General features: G+C 38.8%; 1 protein-coding gene across 3 annotated transcripts in view; it reads left to right on the top strand.

Annotated features, from left to right (window-relative positions):
• LOC113174893 (protein diaphanous homolog 3-like) overlaps positions 1-26,727 on the top strand; it is a 129,983-nt gene extending 103,256 nt beyond the window's left edge. For all 3 annotated transcript variants that reach the window (XM_026379085.1, XM_026379084.1, XM_026379086.1), the window contains one exon: positions 25,319-26,727. In XM_026379085.1, the coding sequence (XP_026234870.1) occupies positions 25,319-25,686 (368 nt within the window). In that variant the 3' untranslated portion in view covers positions 25,687-26,727. The remainder of the gene's footprint in view (positions 1-25,318) is intronic.
• Positions 26,728-26,983: the final 256 nt, after the last annotated feature.

Here is a 26,983-nt window from a genome sequence, read left to right as displayed (position 1 = left end):
AAGACAGCAGGGTGAGGCTGGTGTGATTTGTTCTTAACCACGTTTTCACTGGAAAATAGCAACAAGTGACCTGAACCATGAGAGGCTGTCAGCTCTGTTTTTAGCAAACAACGGAAATCTACAGTGTTTATAAAACTATCTTTAGGGAAATCTGCATAAAAGAAGTGGTGATTGATGATTGATCTACACATAATAAGCACATTATTCCCTTAATTTAAACTGATGTTAAACTACCGGTAGTGAAGAATGTTTAAACAGCCAATAGAAACATGCCAATACCTTTCACAAATGAAATCTCCATTAAATGTTCCTATAATATAATTAAAATAATTTTCTATGTATGACATTTCTTCCAAATGTTATTACTCTGATCAACTCTTATGAAATTCTTATTTAATAGGAATACTATTTTGTCCATCAATCATCTCAACATCTTAACCTTCCTCTCTCATAGTCGCTTCACCATTTGACAAGTATGGGGTGAAATAGTCACTTGTCTAGAGAGAGAACCATTTGAAAGGTGCAGTTCAGTAAAATTATTCCCCAAACAGATTTGTAAATTAGGACCAAAGAAAAAGCTTGCCTACTATAACCTCCCTTTTTCTTTTTCTTTTTTCTCCATTCCATTTCAGTCTCTACAACCATACTCCTTGTTCTTTCTTTCTTCTTCGAGCAATCAAATCAGACTATGAGCTCCCTTGGCCTTTCTGCCTGAAAGTGCAGCTCTTAAACTGCTTGAGCTGCAGCTCTGAAGTTGGTAGAGAAACTGGGTTCTGGTTTACTTTTCATCATTTATGTGTAAAAGCCACCAATGTGCAGACCTGAAACAAATAAGGGTGGGTTGTGCTGATTTCCTATTCTATTGTATGTTATATATATTACCCTGTGATGTACCTATAGTAAACAGAGAGATGGACTTCATGTTGTGTGAGGAATTTTACTTACTCTTACTTTCCTCTGCCTTCTCCATTAGCAACCAGCAGCACAAAGTGTTCTCTAAAATTAGATTAATTAGATAATGGTGTTCTACATTTTTCCATTACTCCTCTTGCTCATTTTTAAGAATGACCAGCTCTGTTGAGGCTGGGCCTTTTATATCATACCTCCTGCTCTTTATGCGCTCCCTTGTGCTTCTCTGCTCATGTAATGAGTTGTTTTTGAGATTTTTAAATAAGCATTATGGTTTAAATAAAGATGTGTTTATCATTCACTGATTGAAATTCATTTTGGAAAGGCATCAGATCAATCTCAGATGTCGTCCTCTGTATCTAGCAAAGACATCTGATGACAACTGATAAGACTTGAGCAATACATACAGGCCATATGATAGGTGAGTACTGTGTGAGCCTGGTCACAGCAGTCTCATTAAATATATAACATCTATCCACCTATCAAAGAGGAATGTCTCGTTCACATGCCAAAATAACAGATGTGACTCAAACATCAGGTTTTTATGCTGGTCAGGTCCTGACTTCAGCTCCAGTAACATGCATAAGACAAGTGTCAGCTTTAATTGTAGCCTTAGCTTAATGAATTCTTTGAATCTTGAATACTATTGCTATATCTTTGTTTTGTTTTTTGAAACTGAGAAGATGGAAAGGAAAAAATGCTGGGCAGTAGTGGACACATTACCAAGTCTAAATGAAGTTATGGTTCTACTGATGTGTGAATTAGGATGAGTTATGAGCCTGTTTTTTTGCTGCTAATGAAAACACTGTTAAATATAAATGTATTATACTTGTAATGACGAATACGGGGAGCTCCACAAAGCCCTCCTAAAGCTGAATAACTCGGGGCATCCTGCTGCTATAGTTTATTAACACTAGCAGTCTCTAACCACCTAATCTTTTCTCATTCACTCCGTATCTAGTTCAGTATCTGTTCTGCCCAGCTGGCAACATCGTCTAGTCTTTGTTTCTCCATTTGTTAACCATGTTTCTCACTAAGATTCCTGTGCTCGAATACCAGGGAGGCTTTGCATTTTTTAAATAAAGAAGTCACAGTATGAATCAAGAAAAACCCAGCAAGCGTGTGTTCAAGATATTTTGCAGCATATTTCATCATTTACCTATCTGTATACGTAACCCAGCCACATAGCTGTTCGGTGTACCTTTTTATTTTATTTTGAAACCAGGCTGAAACTCTTCACACAGCATGCTTTTCATGAATGACAAAGGCATACTCAGGATTCTCATGTTTAAATCAAAGTGTCTGCAGCAGACAACACCAATACACAATAGATAAATTACATAATTGGTAAATGTAATAAATCAAAAAGTATTAAATAAATAGCTGCATAATCATTATATCCCTTGTTCTTTTTTCTTTAAATATTTGACTTTTATTTTTCTTATGCAACCTCACGCAACATCAAGCATATTTATGCTGCTGAATCTTGTGTGAATATTTTTGGTCAAGTGAAAATAACTGAACTGTTGAAATGTGTGAGAGTGTGTGTGCGTGTATTTGTGTATTTTATGATAGCTTACGTTTTGTAAGGGCTGCAGTTTAACATAACCTGTTTATTATTGAACTGAAGTCACTTCATGTTTCTGATTATAGGATAATCACTTAATAATGGACACTGATCTGTTTGGTAATAGGAAGGTTGAACGAGAGGTTGTGAAGATAATAGCATTTTTATCTTGCTAATTGATAAATATGATTCATCCACATGTTTGTGTTACAGGTTGTTGTTAGCTAAGGAGCTAAACTGTTATTGTAATTCTTGAGTGTCTGAGGGAGCCTTCTGCTGCTAAGACTTGCTTTAGGCTTAAAGTCAATATTTTTGCTAACTTTTGGGTCTATGCTTGACATTAACAGACCTTTTCACAACTACTATACATGCAAAAATACATAGAACTACTTTTTCCTAATGGAAGATACAGTATCATGTTTTGTCCTCACAAAACTATATATTAAATGGTTATATTATAATCTGATATTTTGATTTAGATATACTTAAATATACTATTTCATTACCTGCTATGAATGGCTCTGGTTTTAACTGAAATGTCTCAACAACAATGGCTGGGGTTTGCTGATTGCCCATCATCTGGTCAGAAGTCCCATCTTATAGTTAGATTTAACACTAATTAACAAATGTTCCTTTACAATAACAAAAGATGGTGAATGTTGCTTGACATCAGCATGGTAGTATTGCCATTATGAGCATCTTATGAACATGCTAACATTAAGTACATCCTCATAAAGTTTGTATCATAGGCGTACACTGTTTTGCCATGTTAGCCGTTTTACAAAAGATTGATATATTATAATACATAGTTAGCTTGATAATAATAATTGATATTAGGGTATAACATAAGCTATGAAGTTGACATAGTGTTTGTATGAATTGCATATCAAGGCATTTAAAGCAGGATTAAAATGGACCCTTGTGCAACTCAGCCCTATTTGTATGAGAGTCGGCTTTTCCTGTTATTATTTCTTACTGCAAAGAGATTACTTTTTCTTTTCTGAAAAATAAAGCCTCTTTGTTTGGCTGTCACAGTTGACTAGTAGCTGTCTGTCACAAGAAAAAATAATGACAATGGAGTGGAAAGCTAGACATAGTTTTCAGAGGTAGAAAAAGAGGCAATATCATGAAAAATTGAGATGAGGGGAAAATGGTAACGTGAAAAGAGAAATAAGTTTAAAGAGGTAATGAAAGAAGTGGAATAAGGTTTTTTTTAAAAGAGAAAACTAGAAAACTGTAATGGACGCATGTTTTTCATAAGTCATTATTAACTCTGCATATTCTGAATACATGGTCAACATTCTACTCAGCCATTGATTGTGTGTGTTTGTGTATTCCCATGGGTCGGGGCTAATCATCAAACAGTGGTGTGGGCCAGAGTTTGTTCATGATAGTCTGCCAACCGATGTTCATTAAACATTTGGCACACGACTGGCTGTCTGGACACAGAGTGGCCTCTGTGTGTGTAGATAGATAGATAGATAGATAGATAGATAGATAGATAGATAGATAGATAGATAGATAGATAGATAGATAGATAGATAGATAGATGATACAGTATGTGTAATGAAAAGGCTACTATTCTATTCTTGGACACAGAGAACAGTATGAGAAACCCTGGTTGTCAAAATACTGTAGAGCAAATCACTGACCCATTAAACTCAGTGGGATAGATGTGGGTCAAGTCATGAGCTAAGAGCAAATAGATAGATATGATGGACACTTATGAAATCATCTGACAGTGTCTACCACTTTTCTCTTATATGAAAGCATCCATAGGTTATTAGATATCAAAGTCACTTTCAAATTTCTCCTATTGATTGGCTTAGCTCACCTGAACACATTATTATAAAAATAATAATAGTAGTTCCCATGCATTTCATTTGTGATTCAGTGGTGGATGTAGCATGTTTACCATGTCAGCCATATTTGAATGTGTATGTAAATAGAAAAGAAACCAAAACGTTCTTCATATTTTTAATTATTAACATTTTTTTAAGAGTTTAAGGTTGTCCAATGCATGCCTGTCTTTTTTTTTTTTTTCAATCCCCTAACTAAATGAGTCAGAAAACAACAAACTTAGTATTGAAGTTGAAAAGCAAAAATCTCATAAAACTTTGAGGACAGATCAAAGAGTGCATATCTGGCCTAGAATTCATTGCCACCTTTCAGTGCTTGAGAGTTTTTGATACTCTGCACCACAAAAAAAGTATAATCAGTTCCCAGCCCTGAAGCTTTCGAGTGGATTTTTTTCTATTTTAATGTTAATGCCTCACATTGTGCACTCAGTCCTACCACAAGTATCATCAAGTGAATAAGCCACATTCAGTTGTGTTCATTAACCCTGTCCACTTTTCATTTCAAAGTCTGACACCTTGTTGTGTCCTTTTCACAGTGTTCCACTTCTTTGCTAACATCCCTCACTGCCCCATTAAGTCTCTAGCTTATTTATTTGTATAGTAGCTTTTTGGATGGAACCTTATGCTGAGGTTGTTACTATGTTTGAAAAGAGGACTGATAAATTATAAAATAGCAGATATTTGATACAAATAAAGAACAAGGTTATGAGTCAAGAGAAAAACAGAATTTACAGTAGACAAAGGTACATTTAAATTAGAGGTTAAACATTTCAGTTCAGATTTTAGGTGTATGAGCAGAGAAGTCTTTCTGGGTGTGGACCTGTGGTTTTAATAACTCGTTGACAGGGTCATATCAGGTAGTACTTTGTTAACCATTTAAAGAGTCTTACTAAAACTAACAAGTGTGTAGAGAAGCTAAAATGTGTTCACTCTTCCTGATTCTGGTAGAAGAGTCTGGTGAGGATGCAATGCAATGGCTCAGACAGCACCCTTTTAGCTTATGGGCCAATCAGTCCTTACTTTAAACATGTTTGCAGCTCCTGGTTCATTGACATCAGGCAGGATGATAGACCTGAAGGATCAATGGAAAAGAATAAATGTGCTATGGACACTTGTTATGTTGCCTGAGTCACTAAATGTAGTTGTACACATTTATACATTTACTGTACTTTCATAGTATAGATTAGAAAGTTTTTTTAGTGCTATAATTAGCTCTAAATCATTATTTGCATGATTCACTTGAAAATTGATTAACTTTACACCATAAAGTATACAGTGTAAAGCCGATTAGATGCAGAGTACAGTAGGCCTGTTGGCCTCAACGTTGTGCTCTCTTGGTTTAGTTTTATTTTTTGTTTTACGTATTGACTTAACAACTGCAATTTTAAATGATCCACACAAAAATTGTGTCTCTGTCCAAATTCAAACCAAATTTTCCCTCATGTTCATAAATCACAAGGCCTCTTTATGATTCAGAAAAAAGTGGTGCCCAGGTCAAAGGGACAGTAAAGCACACACACCTCTTTTTGCATGTCCACAACACACTCACATGGACACTTTAAACAGTTGTTTCCTTCCTGAGACACTTCAGTGGAATTTCATTGTCCATTTAAATTGCATCAACATCTTATCTTGTGTTTTAGCCCCTTTCTCTCGCTCTCCTTCGCTTCCCCTCCCTTTCGTGTACACACCGTTAGTACACACTGACACACAGCTATCCCTCTCCTATTCCCATGTTGACAGAGATGACAGTTGAAACCACTCCCTAACTGGTTGGCCGTCAACCACCATTTTGTCCCTGTCATTCAAATGTCTTCACCTGACTCTGTCTATGTCAAACTATCTCAAATCATTACCTCGGGGTCATAGTTGTTCCATTTCAATTTCAGGATGTTGTGCATTTTTCCGAACAAAATTTAAAAAAATGAAATGAGATTCTGGATTCTCCCAAATAGGTTTCCCTACTGTGGTGATTTAGAGGAAACTTTAAAGGAGTATTTTGGATAAAATTTGTACAGCTAGAAAAAGAGTGCAATATATATTTCAGAATAAATGTCAGTGCTTCCCACAGAATGAGACAGTACTTCTGCCAGCAAATGAGTAGCAGGGTGGTCTTCACTTTTATTTCAACAGCACATCTGTATTCTGTTATCTTAGGTATCCTTACAACCTGTCAGTGCATTTGTGAGTTACTGTAGTGTTAGGGTCAGGTAATGTTACTTGTTTCCCTACATGTTGTCCTATGAGCTGGTGGTTGTGGTACTGTCCGGGATATGTGCACATATAGTAGGGAGCAAAGGAAAGGGACAGAGTGGTTGAATATAAGGTTTATTATTTGTATTCGTTATTGTTGACATACTGTGCCAACAACTGACTGCTTGAATATCTGACCTGATTACATTTGTAACATATTAAGCGTATTTCTAATACAATATTCTTTCTGACATTCTCAAAATATTGCTTATATTTCACCTAATATTTGAACATTTTGAATTTTTATCCCTCTAAAATCAACACTAGCATATGTTTTTTTTTTTCACATCATATTATTTTATTTTTGTACACTGAGTAAAACTTGCATCAATTTGCCTGTTCTGTTCATCATCTTTCTTTGTCTCCTTGATTTGAAGTGTTTTACCTCCTGAGGAAAGACAAGTTATACAAATGGGGCTTTGCCTGTTAAAACCTTTTCTGTCATGATGCTCAGAATGCATAAAATACCAAGACGACTCTTTGCTGGATTAGAATAATGGAGTAATGGGAACGCTAAATAAATAGAACCATTGGTCAAAGTTGTACAGCAAAAGGAGGGAAAGGAGAGTGAAGGCGAGTTAGACTGATAAATAAGAGATGACAGGAAGAAAGAGAAGAGAGGAAGAATAATGTAACAGGGCCAGCCATGCCCCAGTGGTTCTACTAATCATGCAAACAAGGTCACTGTCCACTAGAGCCAAACTGGCAGGCTATGCACATGCCACCGAGGCATTTCTCTCTATCTCTTTCTCTATCTTTCTCTCCCTCCCTCCCTCTTTCCCTTTTGTAGGATCTTTATCCCTCATTTAATCAATCAGACATGCAGTCAGCTGCCCACACACAGGCATTATCAATGGTTGTACAGTACATTTTATGCATTACATTATTTTTTATTTAAAAAATGGCCCTTTTATGGCAGCATCAGTCTGACAAGAGAAAAATGCCAAGCAGGTTGGCTCCTTCATTTTATATCTATAAAAACTAAATGTCTTTAACTTTTGGACTGTTGGTCAGGCCAAACAAACAATTTACATAAATGAGCTTGTGATCTTTTTTTTTTTTTTTTTGTCTGCAGGCAATACAATTACAAACTGATTAGATATGGGTACACAGTATAAATTGGTGATGAAAATATTCTTTTGTTAGAGCCCACGATATACCACATTTATGCTCACACCTTATCTATATATAGTCTTTATGACTCTTTAGATAATAATGTGTGCAAAGCTTCTACCTATTTCTATTTCTTACCTATTACTGCCTTAAAAGCTGCATTCATTTTATTCAGAGAGAAACTGTGAGCCACCTCGTGATTTGCCTATTGTTCATTACATGCAGCACAAGTGCATGTTTTACTTGCATCTGTGATGACAGATGATATGAAACGCCCATGGTATCAGATTCATTTTCTCAAGTGTGTTTGTAATTGTCAAATTCTTTCTCTTCTCGCTCTCGCTATCTACCCCTCTCTTTTTCTCCCTCTGTCTCGTACTCACACAGACCCACAGCTCTCTTGACAGGGAATTTCATGTTTCCCTGCTACCCTTAATTGGCCACATTGTGAAGGGAAGACAACGTTGCAGTTTTCAAATGTTAGTGGCCGTTTCTGTGTAGAGTCCAGTAGAAAGAACAAGAGGATAATAGGAGACCCAGGAGGCTCAGACATCACGTGAAGTCATCACCTCCTTTTTTTGTCTAGGGATCTGTCTTCACCGACACTACTGAGAGTATATTTGCCTGTTTGGTATTTAATTAGCCTAAGCATGGTTCAGACACCAAGCCTTCGTAGAAAGGCTTTCATAAAGGTGATGGATGAAGTCATTTTGCCATGTTATTTTCCTCTGTGTTCTTTGATCCCCGATTTAAAAAGATTCTTTTTTACCTTTCAGTCCTCTTCATCATTAGTTTGGATTTGCATCACCTCTATAATTAACGTTCATTCTAGATGTTGCAACAATATGATAATAGATGTTTACTGTTAGGGAAATGTCACCCTGATGTGAGAATAGAAGCGATGCATTAAGTTAGTGTAATGTAAAAGTGCTGTTGCCATTAATTGAATATTATGTATTGGTTGTTCACAGAGCAGACAGTGGTGTGGTGTGGTGGTTCAGTGGTTAGCACTGCACTCGCATCTAAAAGGGGCCTGATTCAAATCCACTGTCTGACTATGTGCCTTTCTCACCCTGCCTGCATGGGTTTACCTCCAGGTACTTGTGGCCTGTGGTACTCCACACCCGGGTGAAATCTGGATTATTCAGGTTTCTGATGCATGTCTGTTGAGGGTGCCTATACTGTCACCACTGTTACCAGTCTTACAATGACAATGAGTTTATTGGAAGCCACAGGTTTGTGATTTCTGAAAGAAGGTTAGAGTCAGCTTAGGTGTTGGCATGGTCAACACCCTGATGACAAACTACATAAATATGAAGAGTCATCCATCACGCTCAAATACACATAGACTGACCAATATTGTCTTAATGCCCTGAAGGCAGAGGCTTTGTATGTGTTTATGGCCTTAAGTGCGGTTGACAGCTGCAAATAAATCCCACTCTCCTTTTCTTTTCCTTCCCTGTGTGGCCCTTTGTAGCTTTTCTTTCGCTCTTCCTCTCCCTGTCTTCTGTTTCCGTTATTCATACAATCTAGCTTACCCTTTTTTTCTTGTTTATTTTGTCCTCATTGTATTCCTTGTATATGTATAGTAGTCTTCCTCCCTCTTTGATACTCTCACCTCTGAGTTAAAGTGTGATATAAAACAATCAATTTTTACTCCTTTACTTCCACTTCCTTATTCCCATCTACTCACTCGCAGTCTACTAGGCAGATGATGAAGACTTAATGTTATGTCCCTGGTTCCAATATATACAAATGCCAAATACCCTGCCACAAAGGTATTTTGTCCAAGGTGTTTGCCACTGAAACACCTCAGGGTTACGAAACAGAGGGAGGAGGAGTACTAACAAGGGAGATGTTGTCAGGATTTGTCACAGTCCTCCTGTATAAAATGCCACCAGCATTTTGAAACAGGAGCCACAGAGAGGACATTAGCATGTTGTTTGTCTGTTTATATGCCTGTCTGTGTCTTGGGGACATTTTAGAAATACTGCATGTGTACAGCTGTTTGTCAAACAGGTCAGCTAATCAGGTTATAATTAGACCCAGGTAGTTAGATACAAGCACTAGTTGTTTTATTCCTGTTGCTATGGTGAGTGGAGAAATCAATGCATTACATATAATAGAAAGAATGGCTATTAATGAATGCAAAAAAAACAACACGTTTACATTTACATGTGAGATCAAATGCTATTAGTCACTCCTCCTGGAACATCTCAGGAGGTCTGTGATTGTGATAAAGAAAAACAAATGTACATTTTTTTGTATCTTTCCTATTCTTTGGCTTTGTTTTCTTCTTTCTCTGTATCCTCCGTGTTTTATTCACAGCAGTGTCTGTCTACATGCTGCGTGGAAAACATGAGCTCTACAAAGATCATCTCTCTCTCTTTCTTCTCCTCCGCCCACCTATGGCAATGAACCATTAGTAGTCACCACACAGCAGCCTCTTCCAGTAGGTGTCTGTGTTGATTGCACTGGTTCTCCTCCCGGTATATCTGTCTGTAAGGTTGCGTGCACCTGTTTGTATGTACCGTAACTGATCATTCACGATAGACCTAGGGTAGACTGGTGTTTACAACCCAGTTCCATTCAAAAAAAGGTGTCAGTCCTTCAGTCATTTCATTATGACTAACGTCATTTACAAATAGTCAAATTTGGAAATAAGTAGTGTCACACTCACTTTAAGTCATCAGTGGCTAGCCACTGTAGCTTAATTGCTAATCTTTGCTCATATTAATAAGATGCCATTTAGATCAGTCTTTTAATGCATCAAGAGATGGCCCTAATCCCAGACGGAGCCTTTTAACACTGGGTGTCCTATGACAGAGAAGGCTAAATAAAAGCTTTTGAATGTTTTTTCAGTAATAGACTTTGATTTAAATGCTGATTCAATATTTGTTTTACATACAATAAGTTACCACATATTCTAAATAGTGAAGACAATACATTTTCTAAGATAACATTTTTGACATGATTTGAATTAAAATTTACCTGGAAGAATGTGACGACTGAAGCTGACATGAAGAGATGTGTTAGACATAAGGTTCTCACTCTGTTGGAGTTGTAGCAACAAAACATTTTATTTCAGCTCATGCTGGAGTAGTAAGATAATATTCTAACCGCCCCACTTCTAATCTTCAGGATGGGCTCATGACATCCCTAATTATTAGAAGAATTATTAGAAGAATTAGTTCAAGTAAAGCAATCTCCATTCTTTTCCCATCCATCTACAGTAGCTGAGCGAGATTATTGTGGAAGACCAGCGGTAAATGTGTGTATGCTATACACCGGGATAATACCCAAGCATCATAGGGGATGTGTAAGCTGGTTCTTCTCCTCTTATCTTCCTTCTGGGTTTAGAGATGTCTGATTATGTCCAGACTCCAGCAATTCCAATAACAATGTAAGCTTGGCCTCCTTGCCAAGTGGTTTGGCAGATATGAAATCAGTGCAAACAAAATCTGATTTGTGCATGCCTAGAGCTTCAGCCTAGCGTCACCAAACTGACTCCTGTAGTAGTATTCAGCAGCGTTTTACGAGCCAGATTTGAGTGCAAGTCTTACCTGTGTTTGACTTTTGCCATTATTTTACTTTAACTGTTGTTTATTGCATTTAGTACATATGTGTGCTCTGTGTTAAGTTGTGTTTGCAGGTGTAAGAGAATGGATTGGTACTTTTCAATTAACCCACAGACAATAAGACACCTCAGAAGGGAGGTTGTATATTCACAGGTTTGCAATTATTGGTTGGGCTTCACTGGCTCATCTAGTTGGAAAGAGATTAGCAAAGTCTTGATGAAGTCATTATCTTCACTGAATGAACATGTTTACCCCACAATTAAATGAGTAGATTAGTACAATGCGGTAGTCTCTGCCAGCAAGGTGAAAAACTTTATGACAATATGTAGTTGATTCCAAAAGTGTTTAAATTTCACTTTTAATATTGGTCATTTAGGTATCAATACGTGTTTATAATAACCACTTAAAAAAAGATCCACATTTATATCAATTAGATTTTTTTCTGCACCTGTTAGAACTTATGGAATACTTGTTCTCTTTCCGTCTGAAAGCAAAAGTACAACCAGTTGAATTTCTCTGCAGTTTTGCATAATTGCTTCTGCTGCGGTCTGTTGTTCCATTTATTAATGTGACATGTTGTTTTTACCAAGGCAAAACTCTTAAGCTGGGCTGTTGTTTCAGTAATAAATACCTTGCCTCACGCCCCTGTCCTGTATCCTCATATACCAGTTGCACTAGTCATTATTTGTTTGTGCCTTCACTTATGCAAAACCCATTTCTCGCCATACTAAAATACATTCATTTTTGATTAGGCGGTTGTTTTTCTGTGTCTGTATAGTGGTTTATTTTTCTGAGTTTGACGTTGGTGGTGGTGTTGGAGTATGATATGTGTTTTTTGGTGAATATTTAAGTATGCTTCTTGGGCAATTTCTTTCTGCCACATCATAATGAGGCAGCTATAGCTAGAAGTAACTGTCATTTAAATAACTTTCCAAAGCAGTCACACACGCATATGCCTGCATAACCCTGCTCTTACCCCCTTTTTTCAAATCTCCCGTCTGAACAATGCTACCGAAAGACAACAGCACCAAAGCTTTGCAGATTTTTTCCCCAAACAGAAGGTGTCACATGCTGTCATGTTTTATTTTTTCAGTTATTTACTTGTTTGTTTCCCCCTTGATTTCTTCTTTGTTCCTGTGTTTGTCTTGTGTGTGTTTCGTGATTGGTGGTGTGATAATTACAAGTACGATTGTGCCGCAGGCATTCCTTTGTACGCTGGTGTTTCACACTGAGCCATTGTTGTCTTCATTGGCTGATTAAAGAAAACAAACACGTGTTATTTTGTACATCTGACTGTGCTGAATAAATGGCACGACTGTGCAGGTTTATAATATAACTGTGTTGTCCTGACACTGATTTGATTCACACTCTACACTCTATCTTTTAAGGCAGTAAAAGACAGTCAGTTCAGATTTACACTGGCAATAAAAAGTTTGGAAACACCAAGACATTATTTGATTTTTACACTGAAATGCACACAAATGAATACCAAAACACAGAAAGGATTTTCTCCATGTATCCATGTTATTATTAATCATTTATTCAGCTGGTAAACTATCTAAAAGATTGTGGTTTACCCTTTAAAAAACAAGTAGCATTTACTGTACTACTGATTTAAAATCAGTGGATTGTAGTGAAGAACAGTACGGAGCTCAGAAGCAGAGGTCATGAAAAAATGATGGATGCCTGCCTAACACCAGCAGTGAAGCATGGAGGTGGAAATGGGATAATCTGGGGATGTTTTGGCAATGGAACAGTAGGCTATCTGCACAATGTGCAATGCCTTCTCAATAGTCTTTATGAATTCATACAGAAAACACTATACACTGACTTTTGTAGTATGTTTCAAACATGCAAAACTGTTTGACAATTGTAGGGAGAAATGTTTTTCTTAAAGGGAAAAGGGAATCAGGAAGTCCCCTACATGAATGATGGATGTTGTTTAAAGTTTTTCTGTGCTTAGATTCTATTAGACCATATTCACATACATGGCAGCTTTTTTTTTCCCCTCTTTGTTTTTTTGCAACACACCACATGATCAGAACTTTCACAGCGCTAACAAGACTGGCAGATTCAAGAGAGAGGAACATGATAAAAGACATTATTAGCTGTTTAAAAAAAAAAACTAATCCTGTCATATCAAGCTCTTCTGATACAGAAATGTCTGCATCGATTCAGCTACGATTCCCTCCCAGCTTTGCCCAGATTCAAGCAGTTAGAATCGATGCAGCTGTATCTTGGACATTAAGCCCGACGTATTGATTCTAGTTGGTGAACACCCTGTGTGTATGTGTGTGTGAGAGAGAAGACACGTGTGTTTGCTTTGATTTCTCTCAAGGTTTTCATCTACTAAAGGTGGCGAATGTGGATTTTAAGCATGACCATGTGCAAAGAAAAAATTACCCCATACAATAAACACCTCCTCTTCCACATCTGCTCATCGTGTTTCTGTGGGTCATGGCTAACGCAGGTGCTCAAAAGGCAAATGTATGTGTTTGTGTATAAGGCGAGTACTTTGTCAGAGGGACTTTTTGTGGTTCTCTGATTATCGATGCAGCCCTGTATGGATTTATGAGCACTTTTATTTCAAGCCTCTTTCTTATAGCAAAGCTTTAACTGTGTGGCACGCCTTTTCAGTGCGTCCCTCTGCCAGCCACTTTCAATATTAACCCATTCTAATGTCCACACTGCCACTCACTCTATCAACTCTTAAAACACATAACATGTCCAGGGGGTCATGGATTGTAAAGGACCCCATGGGAGTTCTCTAAAGGAATTAGAGTAAAGTGCTGAACACTCCCTCCAGCCAGATCTGTTGAGGATGCTTTTGTGACAAACCATTAATACAGACAGAGATACTTTACAATGCAGTGCAATTCCAGAATCACTCTGAATTAAAACACTATCATATGAGCAGGAATAACGGGAATAATAACACAGTTATTAAGTTGTTTATTTTTTTATTTGGAATTGGAGTTGTATTTGGAATTCAGCGTGCTCAGTGAACCCTGATATCCTGAAATCCACAATACATAAAATGAAGCTCCACAATTTAAATGTGTTTTTTTTTTTTTCATCTTAAGAGTGAACACCTTTCTATTGATTAGAATCAGTATCATCCAGTCTCATCAACAGCCTTGTCCTTGGCCTACGGATGTCTTTCAGAGGGTGTGTGATGAACTACAGCTTTCTTTGGGCAGATCCATACCTTTTGAGCTGATTGTGTTAATGTGTTCCCCGGAGCCATGATGTGTGCAACCTTGTGTTTCACTAGTAGACGTTTGTCTACTTCATTGATTAGAGGTTAATTGAATGGAACAAGCCTGACCGGTCGGTTATCAGTTCTACATGCGTACGCAAAAATCATATGCATTTGGCTACACGTGCTGATTGGCTGTGTTCATTTACATGTGTATCACTTGTATAAATGTGTTATTATATGTTGCTCAGAGAGTTGTGTGGACCATTGATGAGAGAGACTGAGACTGAAGTAAACTCAGCTGTGCTGTCCTGTAACTTCATTTGTTTCTTCTCCGACTTCCTCTATCACTCTCTGTCTGTCTGTATGTTTCTGTCTCTGTGTTAGGCTAACCAGTGCTAGCTGACCTTCACTGGGGCACAGCCGTGATTCTGATTGCATTGATATGTCAGTGAGCCCCAATGGTTGCAGGAGAACACAGCAATATTACGTCAAAGCACTGCGGTGGTGCAATGTGAATTTTGCTTTCTTCTAAGTGATGATTCACAGTCGAGCTGTCGAGACGGAACAAACCGACCAACACTTGTACACACACAAACTGTGCCAATTCTGGATTTTCTCTGAGGCGACATGATGCTTCACAGTACCTAACTGTGTGTGTGTGTGTGTGTGTGTGTGTGTGTGTGTGTTTATGTATGTATGGCTATCATTGTGAGGACCAGCATGAATTTGAACCATTGTACTAGGTTACAGAAGACGTAATGTAGGTTACCGTTTGCCACTGTATCGTTTAATTAGTAAAGTCAGAAAATCCAAATTTGTCGCCACCTAACTTAGTTTGCTTATATTTCACGGTAAACACCACAATCAAATCTGTCTTCTACTTCGAGGCAGCTGTAGAAGTGTTCATTTTTGCATAAACAGTGACAACATCCTTAGTCTCAAACAGACCACACTTCACCCTTGGTACCCGAAGCAAGGCTCCCCATAAAGAGATCAACCAGTTTTCTAAGCATCATGTTTAGTTATTTAGTTAATGTCACCATCAGTCCGTATGGCACTTCCTTGGCTTGGATGCTTCACCTGTCTCTTAGTTTTAATTCCAGTATGGCTTGATTTGATCAGATTTGGGTGGTGGGTGGGTGTATGCACATGCTCCTACCCTCAGGCTTCTGCATGTGTGTGTCATGTTTATTCATCATAGATTGCAGTGTGTCTGAAATCAAGTGGAAGCATAAAATTAGCATATTGTACACTTCAGTCAGTAGATAAAATATAAAGCTGATTTATGCCTTGTATCACTAGAGTCCTCATAAATGTTATGTTCACCGAATTGTTTGATTTATTTAATATTGAATTCCATTCAGTGCCATTAGACTTAAACAAGCTGAAACACTGACATTATTAAACCATGCACGGTCGCTGTATAAAAACAGTCACTTGTTATTACTTTGTTATTACCTATTGTTTTTTAAATTATTGCTGATATGTAGGTGTTCACTTTTAGATTTGTATCAGAGTTATTACTATTCAGTCTAATAACTTTTAATGTATATTTAGCATGGACAGAAAGTAACTAGCACAACTCCTATATGTGTGTGTTTTATCTTTTCTTTAAAAATCTGTAATTCTGCTTTGTCATAAATAGATTTTATGCTGTCTGTTACTGAACAGTTGTGTGGAGAATATTCATTTTAAGTTAACTAGGTTTATATTATTTATATTTGAAGATATATTATGCATATACTTAAATTTGGATTAAAATTTGGATAATACATATATAGATACATTAATGATTCTTGTTATTGCTATTATTCATCTTATTGTTTCTACAGACAGACAATGCCTATCCAGAGCTGCTATGGTGTGTTGTGAGGATGAGGAAAATCATAATCACAAACACTTGTTCTCACCACACTGTCCATTTATCACACTGATTAGTCCGTGTTAATGTGATTTTTTTATTTCATTTTATTTTTTTACATCACACTTGCTTAAATATCAGTCTATGCTGTCACACGCATCGACTGCTTGGTCGTCTTTCTTCACTCATTTTGCTGCATTTTGTCAAACATGATGCTTTTTGCTCACTTTTTTGAAATGGCAGACCAGTTTAATTTTGAAACAGGGACCAAATTGAGAAGAATCTGTTCTACTTTGTCCTCTTTGTGATCCCCTAAGACAACATGCTGTAAAGTTGAAGGACAAAGGGTGAAAGTGACACCACCAATAAAGGACAGAAAAAAAATGTGAGTTCCAAAGAGCAAGTGAGAACAGGGAAGCGAATGAGATAAAGGGCGCAGTAAGAAGTGTGTAGTTGTTTGAAAGGGAGAGAGCAAAACCTGTGTTGATGGAGACAGGCTGGTTACCAGATGGGTTTTGTCAGAGAGAGAGGGGAATAGAGAGAGGGAAATGGTTAAGAGATGGAGGCTGATGTGGCTGTCTGTAATGCGATATGGCAGATGCGATTTTATTTTTAGGACACAAGGCCCCAGAACGATAGGTTTTATAGGGTTTTGAGTGGGTTGATCTTTTTAAATATTCAACTTCAATGAAATATGGAGCATGACTCCAGGCTGTTTGGAATTCATAAGTCTGTTTGGCAGGACTGGCCCCGCATATTGAGAGCTGTCAGACTCGGCCCGAGTGTTAAACACAACCACTAAGCTGGCAGTCGCAACAATGGCAAAAAAGAAACACCTCAGTGGCACTACAAAAGAGACAAAGAATGAAAGTCGCCTGTCTTTTGTTGCACCTATGGGCAGGAATGTCAGTGATTGTATATGGGACTAGGTAGCAATTTACATGTTTCCATAACTACATATTAGAGGTCTTAGTCCCGACCTGACTCATGTTGGGGTTGTTTATGGTCGCCATCAGTATAGTTGGCTCCATCCTGCCATTCATGTGTGGACAAAACCAAGAAGTCTGTTGATCGTGCTGCTTTCCTATCATATTAGCTTCTCAGTCAATAAGTTAATTATTCTATGTAACCAAAAGATTGGAAGCCAACATGGAAATGTGTGCTTCTGTTCATTTGTCTGTCTGCAGATGCATTTGCAAGTGTTGTTCTGTTTTGTGTATGGAGGCGTGCTAAGGATCAATATTTTCCTCTCCTAGTGTGACAGGTGTACAGTGCTGAGAAAGCGGCTGATAGAAACCCTTAGTTAGTGTGGAGCCACTGAGGGAAAATACATATGCATTAGACTGTGACTGCTGGGGATATTTACCAGCAGTAACCACACAAACAACAACAGGTAGCGGAGCCTGAAACCAAGACATGTTTAATTCATGCCAGAGGCAGCAGAGTACACTGGCTGTACACCTGTATCAGTGAAGTAGCCAGTGCTTATTAGAAAAGGACTGCTTGTGTGTTTGTGTGGATGTGTGTCTGCTCTTATGCAGTGATGTGTGTCTGTCACGTTGTCTCTCTTAGGTGTGTGTGTGTGTGTGTGTGTGTGTGTGTGTGTGTGTGTGTGTGTGTGTGTGTGTGTGTGTGTGTGTGTGTGTGTGTGTGTGTGTGTGTGTGTGTGTGTGAGCGCGTGTGAGAAAGAGAGACACAGAGAAAGTGAGAGAGGAAAAAAAAGAGACCCCTAGGAAGTGATGCTGTCCCTGTATGAGGAAACATTCTCAGTCCATTACCCTGCATGTAGATATAATTAGAGTAAAGCAGGAGTAAGAACCTGCTCAGCTACAACCATCTGCCAGATGTACACGTAATTCCTCTTTGTTGTACAAAAAGATTTGTTTATATTGTAAAGGATTATATCTTTTTTTAATGTTTTACCCCATTTTACAAATTGCGTATTTGTATTTCTGCTGACATGACCTGTCGTACAGATGGTTTCTATATTTTAGAATGTAAGTCAACAACCTGCATAGATTTAAAATTCAGTTAAGAGGGTAATTTACAATACTGTGGAATACACTCTAAGCTGGTAACAAACAAACTTATACCATATATAACACAATATACAGCACTGTATATGATAGAACATGACCGCGTTTGTTTTACCAGCAACATTCAAACCTTCAGTTACGTACAATGTTGTGTCTCTATCGAGCTACATCTGTCAAACAGTCACCGTTTGATAAGGTTACTGGAATGAATTTGTCATGATAATGTTATTGATGTGTGGTGCCTCAGAAACACATCACTACTTTTTGCTAGTGCAGAGGTGGGTCCTGTTGTCTATTAAAAACAGAAGCTTTGTATTGTTTTTATTAATTGTATTCTCACTGGAGCTTCCTGTGCAGTATGAGCCATCAGTGTGTGTAGGCCAGCACCACTAGTGGCAGAGAACCAGGCTCACTTTTGAAGCATTGTTAGATGCACTAAGGCGTGCTAATGCAATGTTATGCTTGGCTGCAGCTCACAGTGGCTAGGGTTCACACTGAGGGGCAGAAGACTTGAGGGACATCCAGCTCAGCCCTTTTATATCGTCCACGTCGCCTTTTTTTGGTTTCAAATGCCCCCTGCCCGCCGCTCCGTCACTTTGTCATGTACACTTGCTTTTAATATGACTCAATCGTGTCAGCTTATGCATCGAAGGTGAAATGTGTTGACATGTCTTCGTGAGTGGGTCCCTTATGCACACATTTCTGCAAAGACCCTTTTCATGTCCAGCTTAAGAATATTTACAGGTGAGTCATAGGTACGTAAATGTCAAGAACAGCCCCCCACCCCCCCCCCGCTAATTTCTACACTTAGAATAACAGGCTTTTATCTCCCAAAAATGAAAAACACAAATTAAAGTCTCTCCACTTGTGTAAGCTCTACTCAAAAAGGACATGAGCAGGATGTTTTTCTAAAATTAACTTCGCGCTTTTACAAATTAACTGCACCAAAGTGTGATTGTGAAGGGTCAACAGTGTTCTTATTTTGGACTGATCGTCACTGTCACTAAACCAAATGATGTGCCTCTGGCAGTTAATACAGCGCTTGCCCTTAGGACTGCCACAAATTATATTCATTGTCAATACATTTTCTGATTATTTCCTTTTTTCATTTGATATTTGTTTAATCTTGAGATCACATCGATGCAATCACAAAATCACATTTACAGCAATATAAACTGAAAAACTAACAAGTTTCCGCTAGGTGGATAATGTTTGGCCTTTTTCTTTTATAAATGACTTGAAAGTTACGCTAACATCTGGTATAATACACTCATATATTAGCTTAACCAAAACTTCAACTGAATGCCACTTGAAGCCAAATAAAACTATGATAAAAGCAATTTGAAGAGTAGGGGACCCCAAAAAAAAGAAAATCTGCACATGAGCTTCCTTCTAAAAGGCCTGTAAATGATGTTGCTTTTCTACTAACACTGTGATCTTTTCTCCTGAATTTCAACAAAGGTATTTGGGGTTGTTAAATGTGGGAGAGGAGAGACACAAGAGGAGGGCATCAAATCACAGCTCAACAAAGGAAAACACTTTGATATGCATTAAAGCAGGACAGGCTTCTGTTACCTATAACAGTGCGAGTTTGCACATTACCCGCAGGGATTGTTATAGTGCTCTTTCAACAATCTGTCCCCACTTCTCCTATTTTCTCTTCTCAGCCCTTCTCTGTTTTTTGCTCTGTTTTAGTCTAGTCCAAATTACAATCATTGCCTCCAAATCATGCCACTGTCTTGAGGCTGTTTATTTTGTCCATCTTGTCATCTTCTCTCCCATCATCCCATTTCTTCCAACATTGTCCTTTCATCACTTGTTGCCTCCCCTTCTTTTTTTTAATCATCTGCTATTTTTCTATGTGACAGTGAAGCTAGACAGACTCACACAGTTAACTATGATAAACAAGCAGGGGACAAACCTTCAGTGACTACCGTGTTGCCAGGTAATGATCTTTAATTACAGCCAGTCCAATGCACACAGGCATGCTAACAAGCTGTCTGCTAGCTTTAAGCTTTTAAAAGACTCTTGGGGTGGGACACTGGCGCATCACACACGTTTATGACGCCCTACGTCTTCAAGTCTTATAAGTAGCTTTCCTATGCATTTCATTTTTATATTCATAAATGCATTCAATCACAATTTTCCACAACAGTCTCAAGCTCACACAAACAAACTGATTAAGGTTTTTACATCTGTAGTCTGACCTCAGTGGCAATATACAGCACTCCATGAAAGTAGAAGTTCCAGGAGTCTGTAGTCTGCCTCTTGCACCCTCCCAGCCACTTTTCTGCCTGTTGTTAGTCTGCATATGTAGTATGGAGTGTGTAAGTGCGTTGATGTGAATCACAAACAAAGAATGATGTTAGCAGGCAGGCCGGGAAAAGAGAGTGGGAGGATCTTGTAGATCTAATAAAATTCTGAGCTGAATCTACTCAGATGTTCTGCATTTCTGACAAGGTCTCAGCTCCATCATCTGACTTCCAGGAACAGAAAGAGAAGCACAAACCAGAGACAAGACAGAGACAACTCAAAGGCTGCCACACAATCGTTACAGTAATCATTAGTTTATCCCTGGTTTAAAAGGCGTTTTGCACAAAATTGAATTTTGTTGTTTTGTGTATATGACATGATTCCTGTTCAGTAAATCTGCTCCAGATGTTCCACTTATAAATGCAAAACAAAAATAAAAAAACAGGGCAAATAGTCGTCATTCGACAGAACATGCAACCAACTGCCAAGCTAACTAGCTGTGTTGTGATGTATGATGGGAGTAGAAGTGTGCATTTGATCTCGCTAACTTCAACTTGTTGTCATTCAGTCTGCAAAGAGAACGTCACTTCACTGTCTGTATTTGTGTGTGTCTGCATGACTGCTCTCTTCTTAAAGTGATCAAATACAGCAAACTTCATAAAAAGTGGAGAGAAGGGGAAGGGGGGGGGGGGGGGCAGATGAGAGGAAAGGCTCATCTGCATCTGTATTTGAAGTGGCAAATGCAAATGGACCAAGTGATCTGACAAGAGGGAAAATGTGAATTCCTCTCTACAGCTATTTGCGGACAGCAAAAAAAAAAAAAAAAAAAAAGAAGAAATCTAATGTTTTCTCTATTGGACTGGGCCTTTTACATTCCTCCAAAATGCCATCCTATCAGACATTAAATGCACCACCATGGTTTCGTCTTGAAATTCCCGATGATATTCTCGAAGCATTCGGAGCGGTGATTAGTCTGTTTTGTTTGAGATTATGCTTGTCTTCTGCAAGAGAACTAGTGTCAGTAGCTGGTTAAAAGGCTGTGAGCCATGAGACTTTGCAGATACATTTTACAGCAAAGCTGCGAGCAAACGAGACACAACAAGCTCAGCCTGCCAGCTCTTTTATGATTGTTTTGCAACAGTTTCTTCCTCTTCATTCTGCCTTCCAGCACAGTAGAGGACAGTGACAGACTGAGGACTGTGATAGACTGGTAGTTTAAAATCACATTGTCTTTATGTTTTTACAGACATTGGAAAAATTCCAGTCGTCATGCTTCCTCATGTGTTGACTGTTTTGCTTCAATTTTCTAACAGGTCTTCATGTAAAAGAGTTTGTCAGCACAACAGTGGCAGGCAGCATAGCTTTACCAGTCAGGCAAAGAAAAAGGCAGGCAAACACTGCTGCAATCCAGACTTCACGTTCCCTCTCTCTGTTGAGGCTCCTTGACTCAGCCTGCCTACTAACTTCTCCAAACTTCAAAAGAGCAGAAGACGAGAGAGGAGGGAGAGAGAGATCAGTAAAAGCTCATCTGCATCAGTCGAAGCTGCAAAAAATAAATGCAGCAAATGATCCTAAATGAGGAAATGTGAACTCCTTTCTGCTACTATTTGCAGATGGAATAAAGTGCAAACTCTCATACTCTTTTTTTTTTCTTCTTTTTCTTCTAATATTGGACAGACGGTATTTTACAGAGCACTATTATCACGTCAAGGTGTGAGAGTTATCTGCTAGATATCATAATTGAATTTAAGAATGTGAGATACGTAGATTTGACCCTAAATAGAGAAATATTTATTAAAAAGGCAGTTCTGTTAAGTTCAAACATATTAACAAATTAAATGCAACATGGAAAATGTGCAACCTTAAAAAATGGTTACTATAAATAATAACCATACTGGTCATCCAGACACAACAACAAAAGCCAGTGATAGCTGCTAATGCTACACTCGCATTTACAAGGACATGCACCCATTTAGTTTTGTTCAAAGAGCTGAATTTAGATGGATCACAGTGACACTGCAATCGAGGTAAACAATAAGCAGTTGCCAAAATTTAAATGAGAAATGCATCATTCTTGGGGTCTGTCCAAAACGTTGTCCTTTTTTGTTGCTGTTTATTGTTAAAGAGGACTCCCAGATGATTGGAAACATCACAGTGTGCTGTATTTGTGAGACGTGAGAAGGACGTTCGCACAAAATATGTAGAAAAGTGGAGTTAAAGTGAAGCCTTTTGTGTTTCCGGAGGGAGCAGTGCGTCAGTGAGTCTGAACAGTCATCTTAGGTGATGCAGCGATTGTTGAAGGTGGCGTTTAAAAGAAGCATAGCTCCTAATCATCGCTGGAGGCTGGAGGTCACACTAGCACGACACACCTGAATTTCCAACCGAACGCCACGTTGCATTACCACATATCTGAATCTGTATCAAATCGTGTGAGGGGGATAAATGCACACCCCTGCCGTCACAGCGTGCGCTCACTAAAAGATGAAGAGGAACCATTTCAATTGAAATTCCACTTGACTCGTTCTCCAATAAAACCAGTGTCAGCTGTTGGTTAAAGGAGTGCAACCTTTGAGACAAGACATGTTTTACATCTCTCAGACGTGTTTTACAGCTCAGATGAAGGCGTATGTTGAGACGCCAGCGGAGGCTTCAAAGGAAGGAGCAACTAGGTGTCATAGGCGGGCAGAGTGAGAAGAAACTGAACTTGCCAGCACTTTGATCATGTTCACAACTAAAGGCCAGAGCCCCGTTAGGAAGAAAAGAAATGCACTTTTGGATAAGAGATTTTATTGAAGTGTGTGTTTTTGTAATCTTCTTTTGAAGTGTAAATACGTATGTATTGATACTGTATTTCTCTGTAGTGTGTGTGTTTCCATATAAAATTATTAAGCGTTCATGCGCAACAGAAAATAATTAAATGATAATTCATGCTAATACATACCAAAATAAATGCCAGTTCAAAGAAATTTGTCATAACTGATGTATGATAATACCCTCTTGCATGTTCCTTCTCTCCAAGATGACAGAAATGCCATCGGTTTAAATTTCAATAGAAGTGTACACAAGATATTAAAATGCAAATCGCTGATACCACAATTGATACATTTCACAACATCAGTTCTAAATGTGTGAGTGTGTTTTTTTTATTTTTTTATTTGCTGTTTGTTTTGGGGGGCCCTGATGTAGCAGAAAGAAGCAGACATGGGGGCTAGATGGCAAGTCTATAGAGGGAGTAGAGAGGACATTATAAAGGGACTCTGGAGCGGAGGGGTTGACAGTGGGGAGTAATTGTCATCTTTTACAATTTGACTGCAACAACAGGAAGAGTGAGCAGAAAGGGAGAGGTAATGAGAGGAGGCTTGGATTTTCAGCTGTGGTAAATGTTCAGTCACAGCAGCAAGGCAGCACACTCCACTCATTTTGTCCTTTCAAAATCCCCCTTTTGCTGCTTGTTTGCTTAACGAGTTTCCGTGCACGCGTGTGTGTGTGAGTGTGTATGTGATCATTGGCTTTCTTGGCTTAATTTTGCAGTCGGTTCCTTCTTGTCTGCTTTCTTTCCTCCCTTTATCCTTATTTATTTGTCAGAGCTTGTGTTCAGGGACGTTCCTTGTCATTCGTCAGCGTGGCCCATAAAACACACTGTCATGACTGACTGGCCACGCTCCAAACTCATTACCGATTGGCTGACAGAGCGGGTCGCTCTGTTCTGCTCTGCTGTGTTTGACTCCTGTTTGCCAGACATTTCAGGCTCAGGAAACTTTAAATGCGGTGGTGTCTTTCCTCGCGCCACTCCTCTTAGCCCTATGCTCAAGGTCACATGAATATGGATTCACCCTCCCCTTCCAGCACACACATACTGATGATGAAGTCTAAGATCTACTAAGAGGGATTATAATTCAGAACGTATGGTCTGATCTTGGCCGTCGCTCTGTTCCACTGGCTGTCTGGGTGTGTGTTTTAAGTTTGAAACTAGAGGGGAGGGCGGGAGGCTGAGCAGAATGCTAGATGGTCGGTGGGGGCGGGCATGGGGGATGTGGGATAAGAAAGATGAAGAGTACTGCTGTAGGAGCAGAGAGCTGAGATGAAGAGTGGAGGAAGGAGAATGGATGATGATGGTGGAATCAGGGGAGGTGGAGCTGGGTGGGAGACTGTCATGTAAGAGAAAAGGGAAAGAGACGGGGAGATTGGAAAAGGACGACGCACAATGTTATTGAGTTTCTGTTGCGGTTGATCAGCCATATCCATTTCATCATACTGAGCTGGCTGCATGCCACCGTCTACTGCAGAAAATTCGTCCTCATCAGTGTGTGTACACACCGTGTGGCTTCCACGGTGCCTGTTTGTGTGCGTATCCATCCAGACGATGAGTGTGCAAAGTGAGCTAGCGTGTATATACATGTGTCTTTGTTTCGCTCTGCATGTGCATATACTTAGCAAAGCGCTCCTATTTCACAATGATTTATGCTTTTCCATCTTTTTGTGTTTGCTGCAGTGTGACTGGTAATACTTTTTCTATTTCTTTATTATTTTTTTCCACCTTTCTCTCTGCCGTGCTTGTTGTTCATCTAATCTGATTAACCCCCTTGCTTCCGTTCACTTAACAAGTCAGGCACTCAACTTCTTCGCCGTCCTCCGTTCTCATTGTCACTCCTGTGCTCACTGGTTTGTTTCTGTTTTTCACTCACAGAAAACAAGGCACCTTTACAAAGGTCTCGCTCTCGGCAGAATATAAATGTGGGTTCAGCAGCGGTGAAAGCTCCCCCTGCCAGAGAGGCCCATAACGAGTCTGAGGGCCATTCATCTGCAGCAAGGGCCAAGACTACTTCAGGTTCGGAGTCAGGCCGCAGGTACAGAAACACCCCGGGTCAAAGCTATGGGCTGGACAGAGAGAGGGTGATTGAGAGAGAGACTGTTAAACCTACCGAGAAAGAGATCGAGGTCGAAGCCGAGCGCCCGGCCTTCCAGCCGTCCTCCACTGGTGCTGCGGTCAGCAGCTGTGGCACCAATGGAGAGTCCGATGTAGAGGCTCTTCTGGCCAAACTCAGGGCCTTGTGAGGTTCATGTGAAATGTTGGCAAAATAAAGTAGTATAGTAAATTTGTACCCACAAATACTCTGAATGTAACCTAAAAGATTTTCCTTCAACAATTCTGTAAACAAGAAGAAAATGTAATCACTGTGTTAAGACAAAGAGCAGTCGGCCATGAATTACAAGGGAACAAGGACTTTTGTACTTGAATCCACAGAATGTCTTCAGAGGTCACGTCATGAAACGGAGACTGATTCACTTGTGTAATACATCATAGTTCTAAATAGACAATAAAGCCAAATTGATTCATCAGATTCTCCACCTGATCCTGCAAAGTGCGCTGCCAATAACGTCTGGCTACGTTCCTAAGAACAGAAATATAATATAGCTTCTTCTCTGAAAGTAAAAGATGTCGCTAAGCACTTTTTTTGTAGTCTAGACAGATGCAATATTGAATCAAAATTAAATCACTTTTACTTTGACATGTCTTATAAGTGCTTCTAGCGTGAACGTTACACCTCCGCCCTCTTATCTTGTTCTACCTGTATTTAAATTTCTAGTTACACATTAGTTATTTTCTTTTTCTATTGTGCGTTTGAGTCAGTGACTGTAAACTCATTGTAACATCATTCCTTTTGCGGTTTGTCATTATTGTCTATGTTCTTTCTTTTTTCTTTTCAGTCCTTGTGAGGTGATGGGATGTGTTTTATATTCAAATCACTTATTTGATTCTTTGTACTTTCTATAAAAATATATCACCATTCAATAAAACTATATATAGTTTTATATAAATATATATATATATATATATATATACACTCACACAAAGCATCTATGCATATAGGTACGCAGTAATTAGATGCCTTCTGACAAGCCGAGTGTGGATGCACTAGACTATTTTGTATCGTTATTAGCAGGATTGTGATGCACATAGAAAACAAGTCTGAAAAAAAAGGGCACCGTTGAACTGATGCTGCTGTTTTTTCTTCTCCCACATTCCTGCTGCAATTATTCATTTATTTGAAAATTGCTAACTTTTATAGACCTATTCACAATAAAACCCGGACGGTAAGAACGTGTATTTTGTCTTTTTCATTTAAAACAAAGTGCCAGCTATAATTAAAATGAATGCATGTTTAGTTTTGTTTGTTGGTTGGTTTGTTTTTGTTCCCACAGAGTCTTGCTGCTAACAACCAGAAACACAGACCACATCCTTACAATGCTTGCCATATAATAACTCACTAATCAAGTGCAGAGGGAGACAGAATCATCTTAACCAGTGTAATGCAAATGTTTGTTACAGTTACAATGATAAGAGAACCGA

This window comes from Anabas testudineus, chromosome 3, assembly GCF_900324465.2.
Source record: "Anabas testudineus chromosome 3, fAnaTes1.2, whole genome shotgun sequence".
NCBI classification, from domain to species: domain Eukaryota; kingdom Metazoa; phylum Chordata; class Actinopteri; order Anabantiformes; family Anabantidae; genus Anabas; species Anabas testudineus.
Note: the sequence above shows the minus strand (reverse complement) of the source record. Positions and strands in the feature narration are given on the sequence as shown.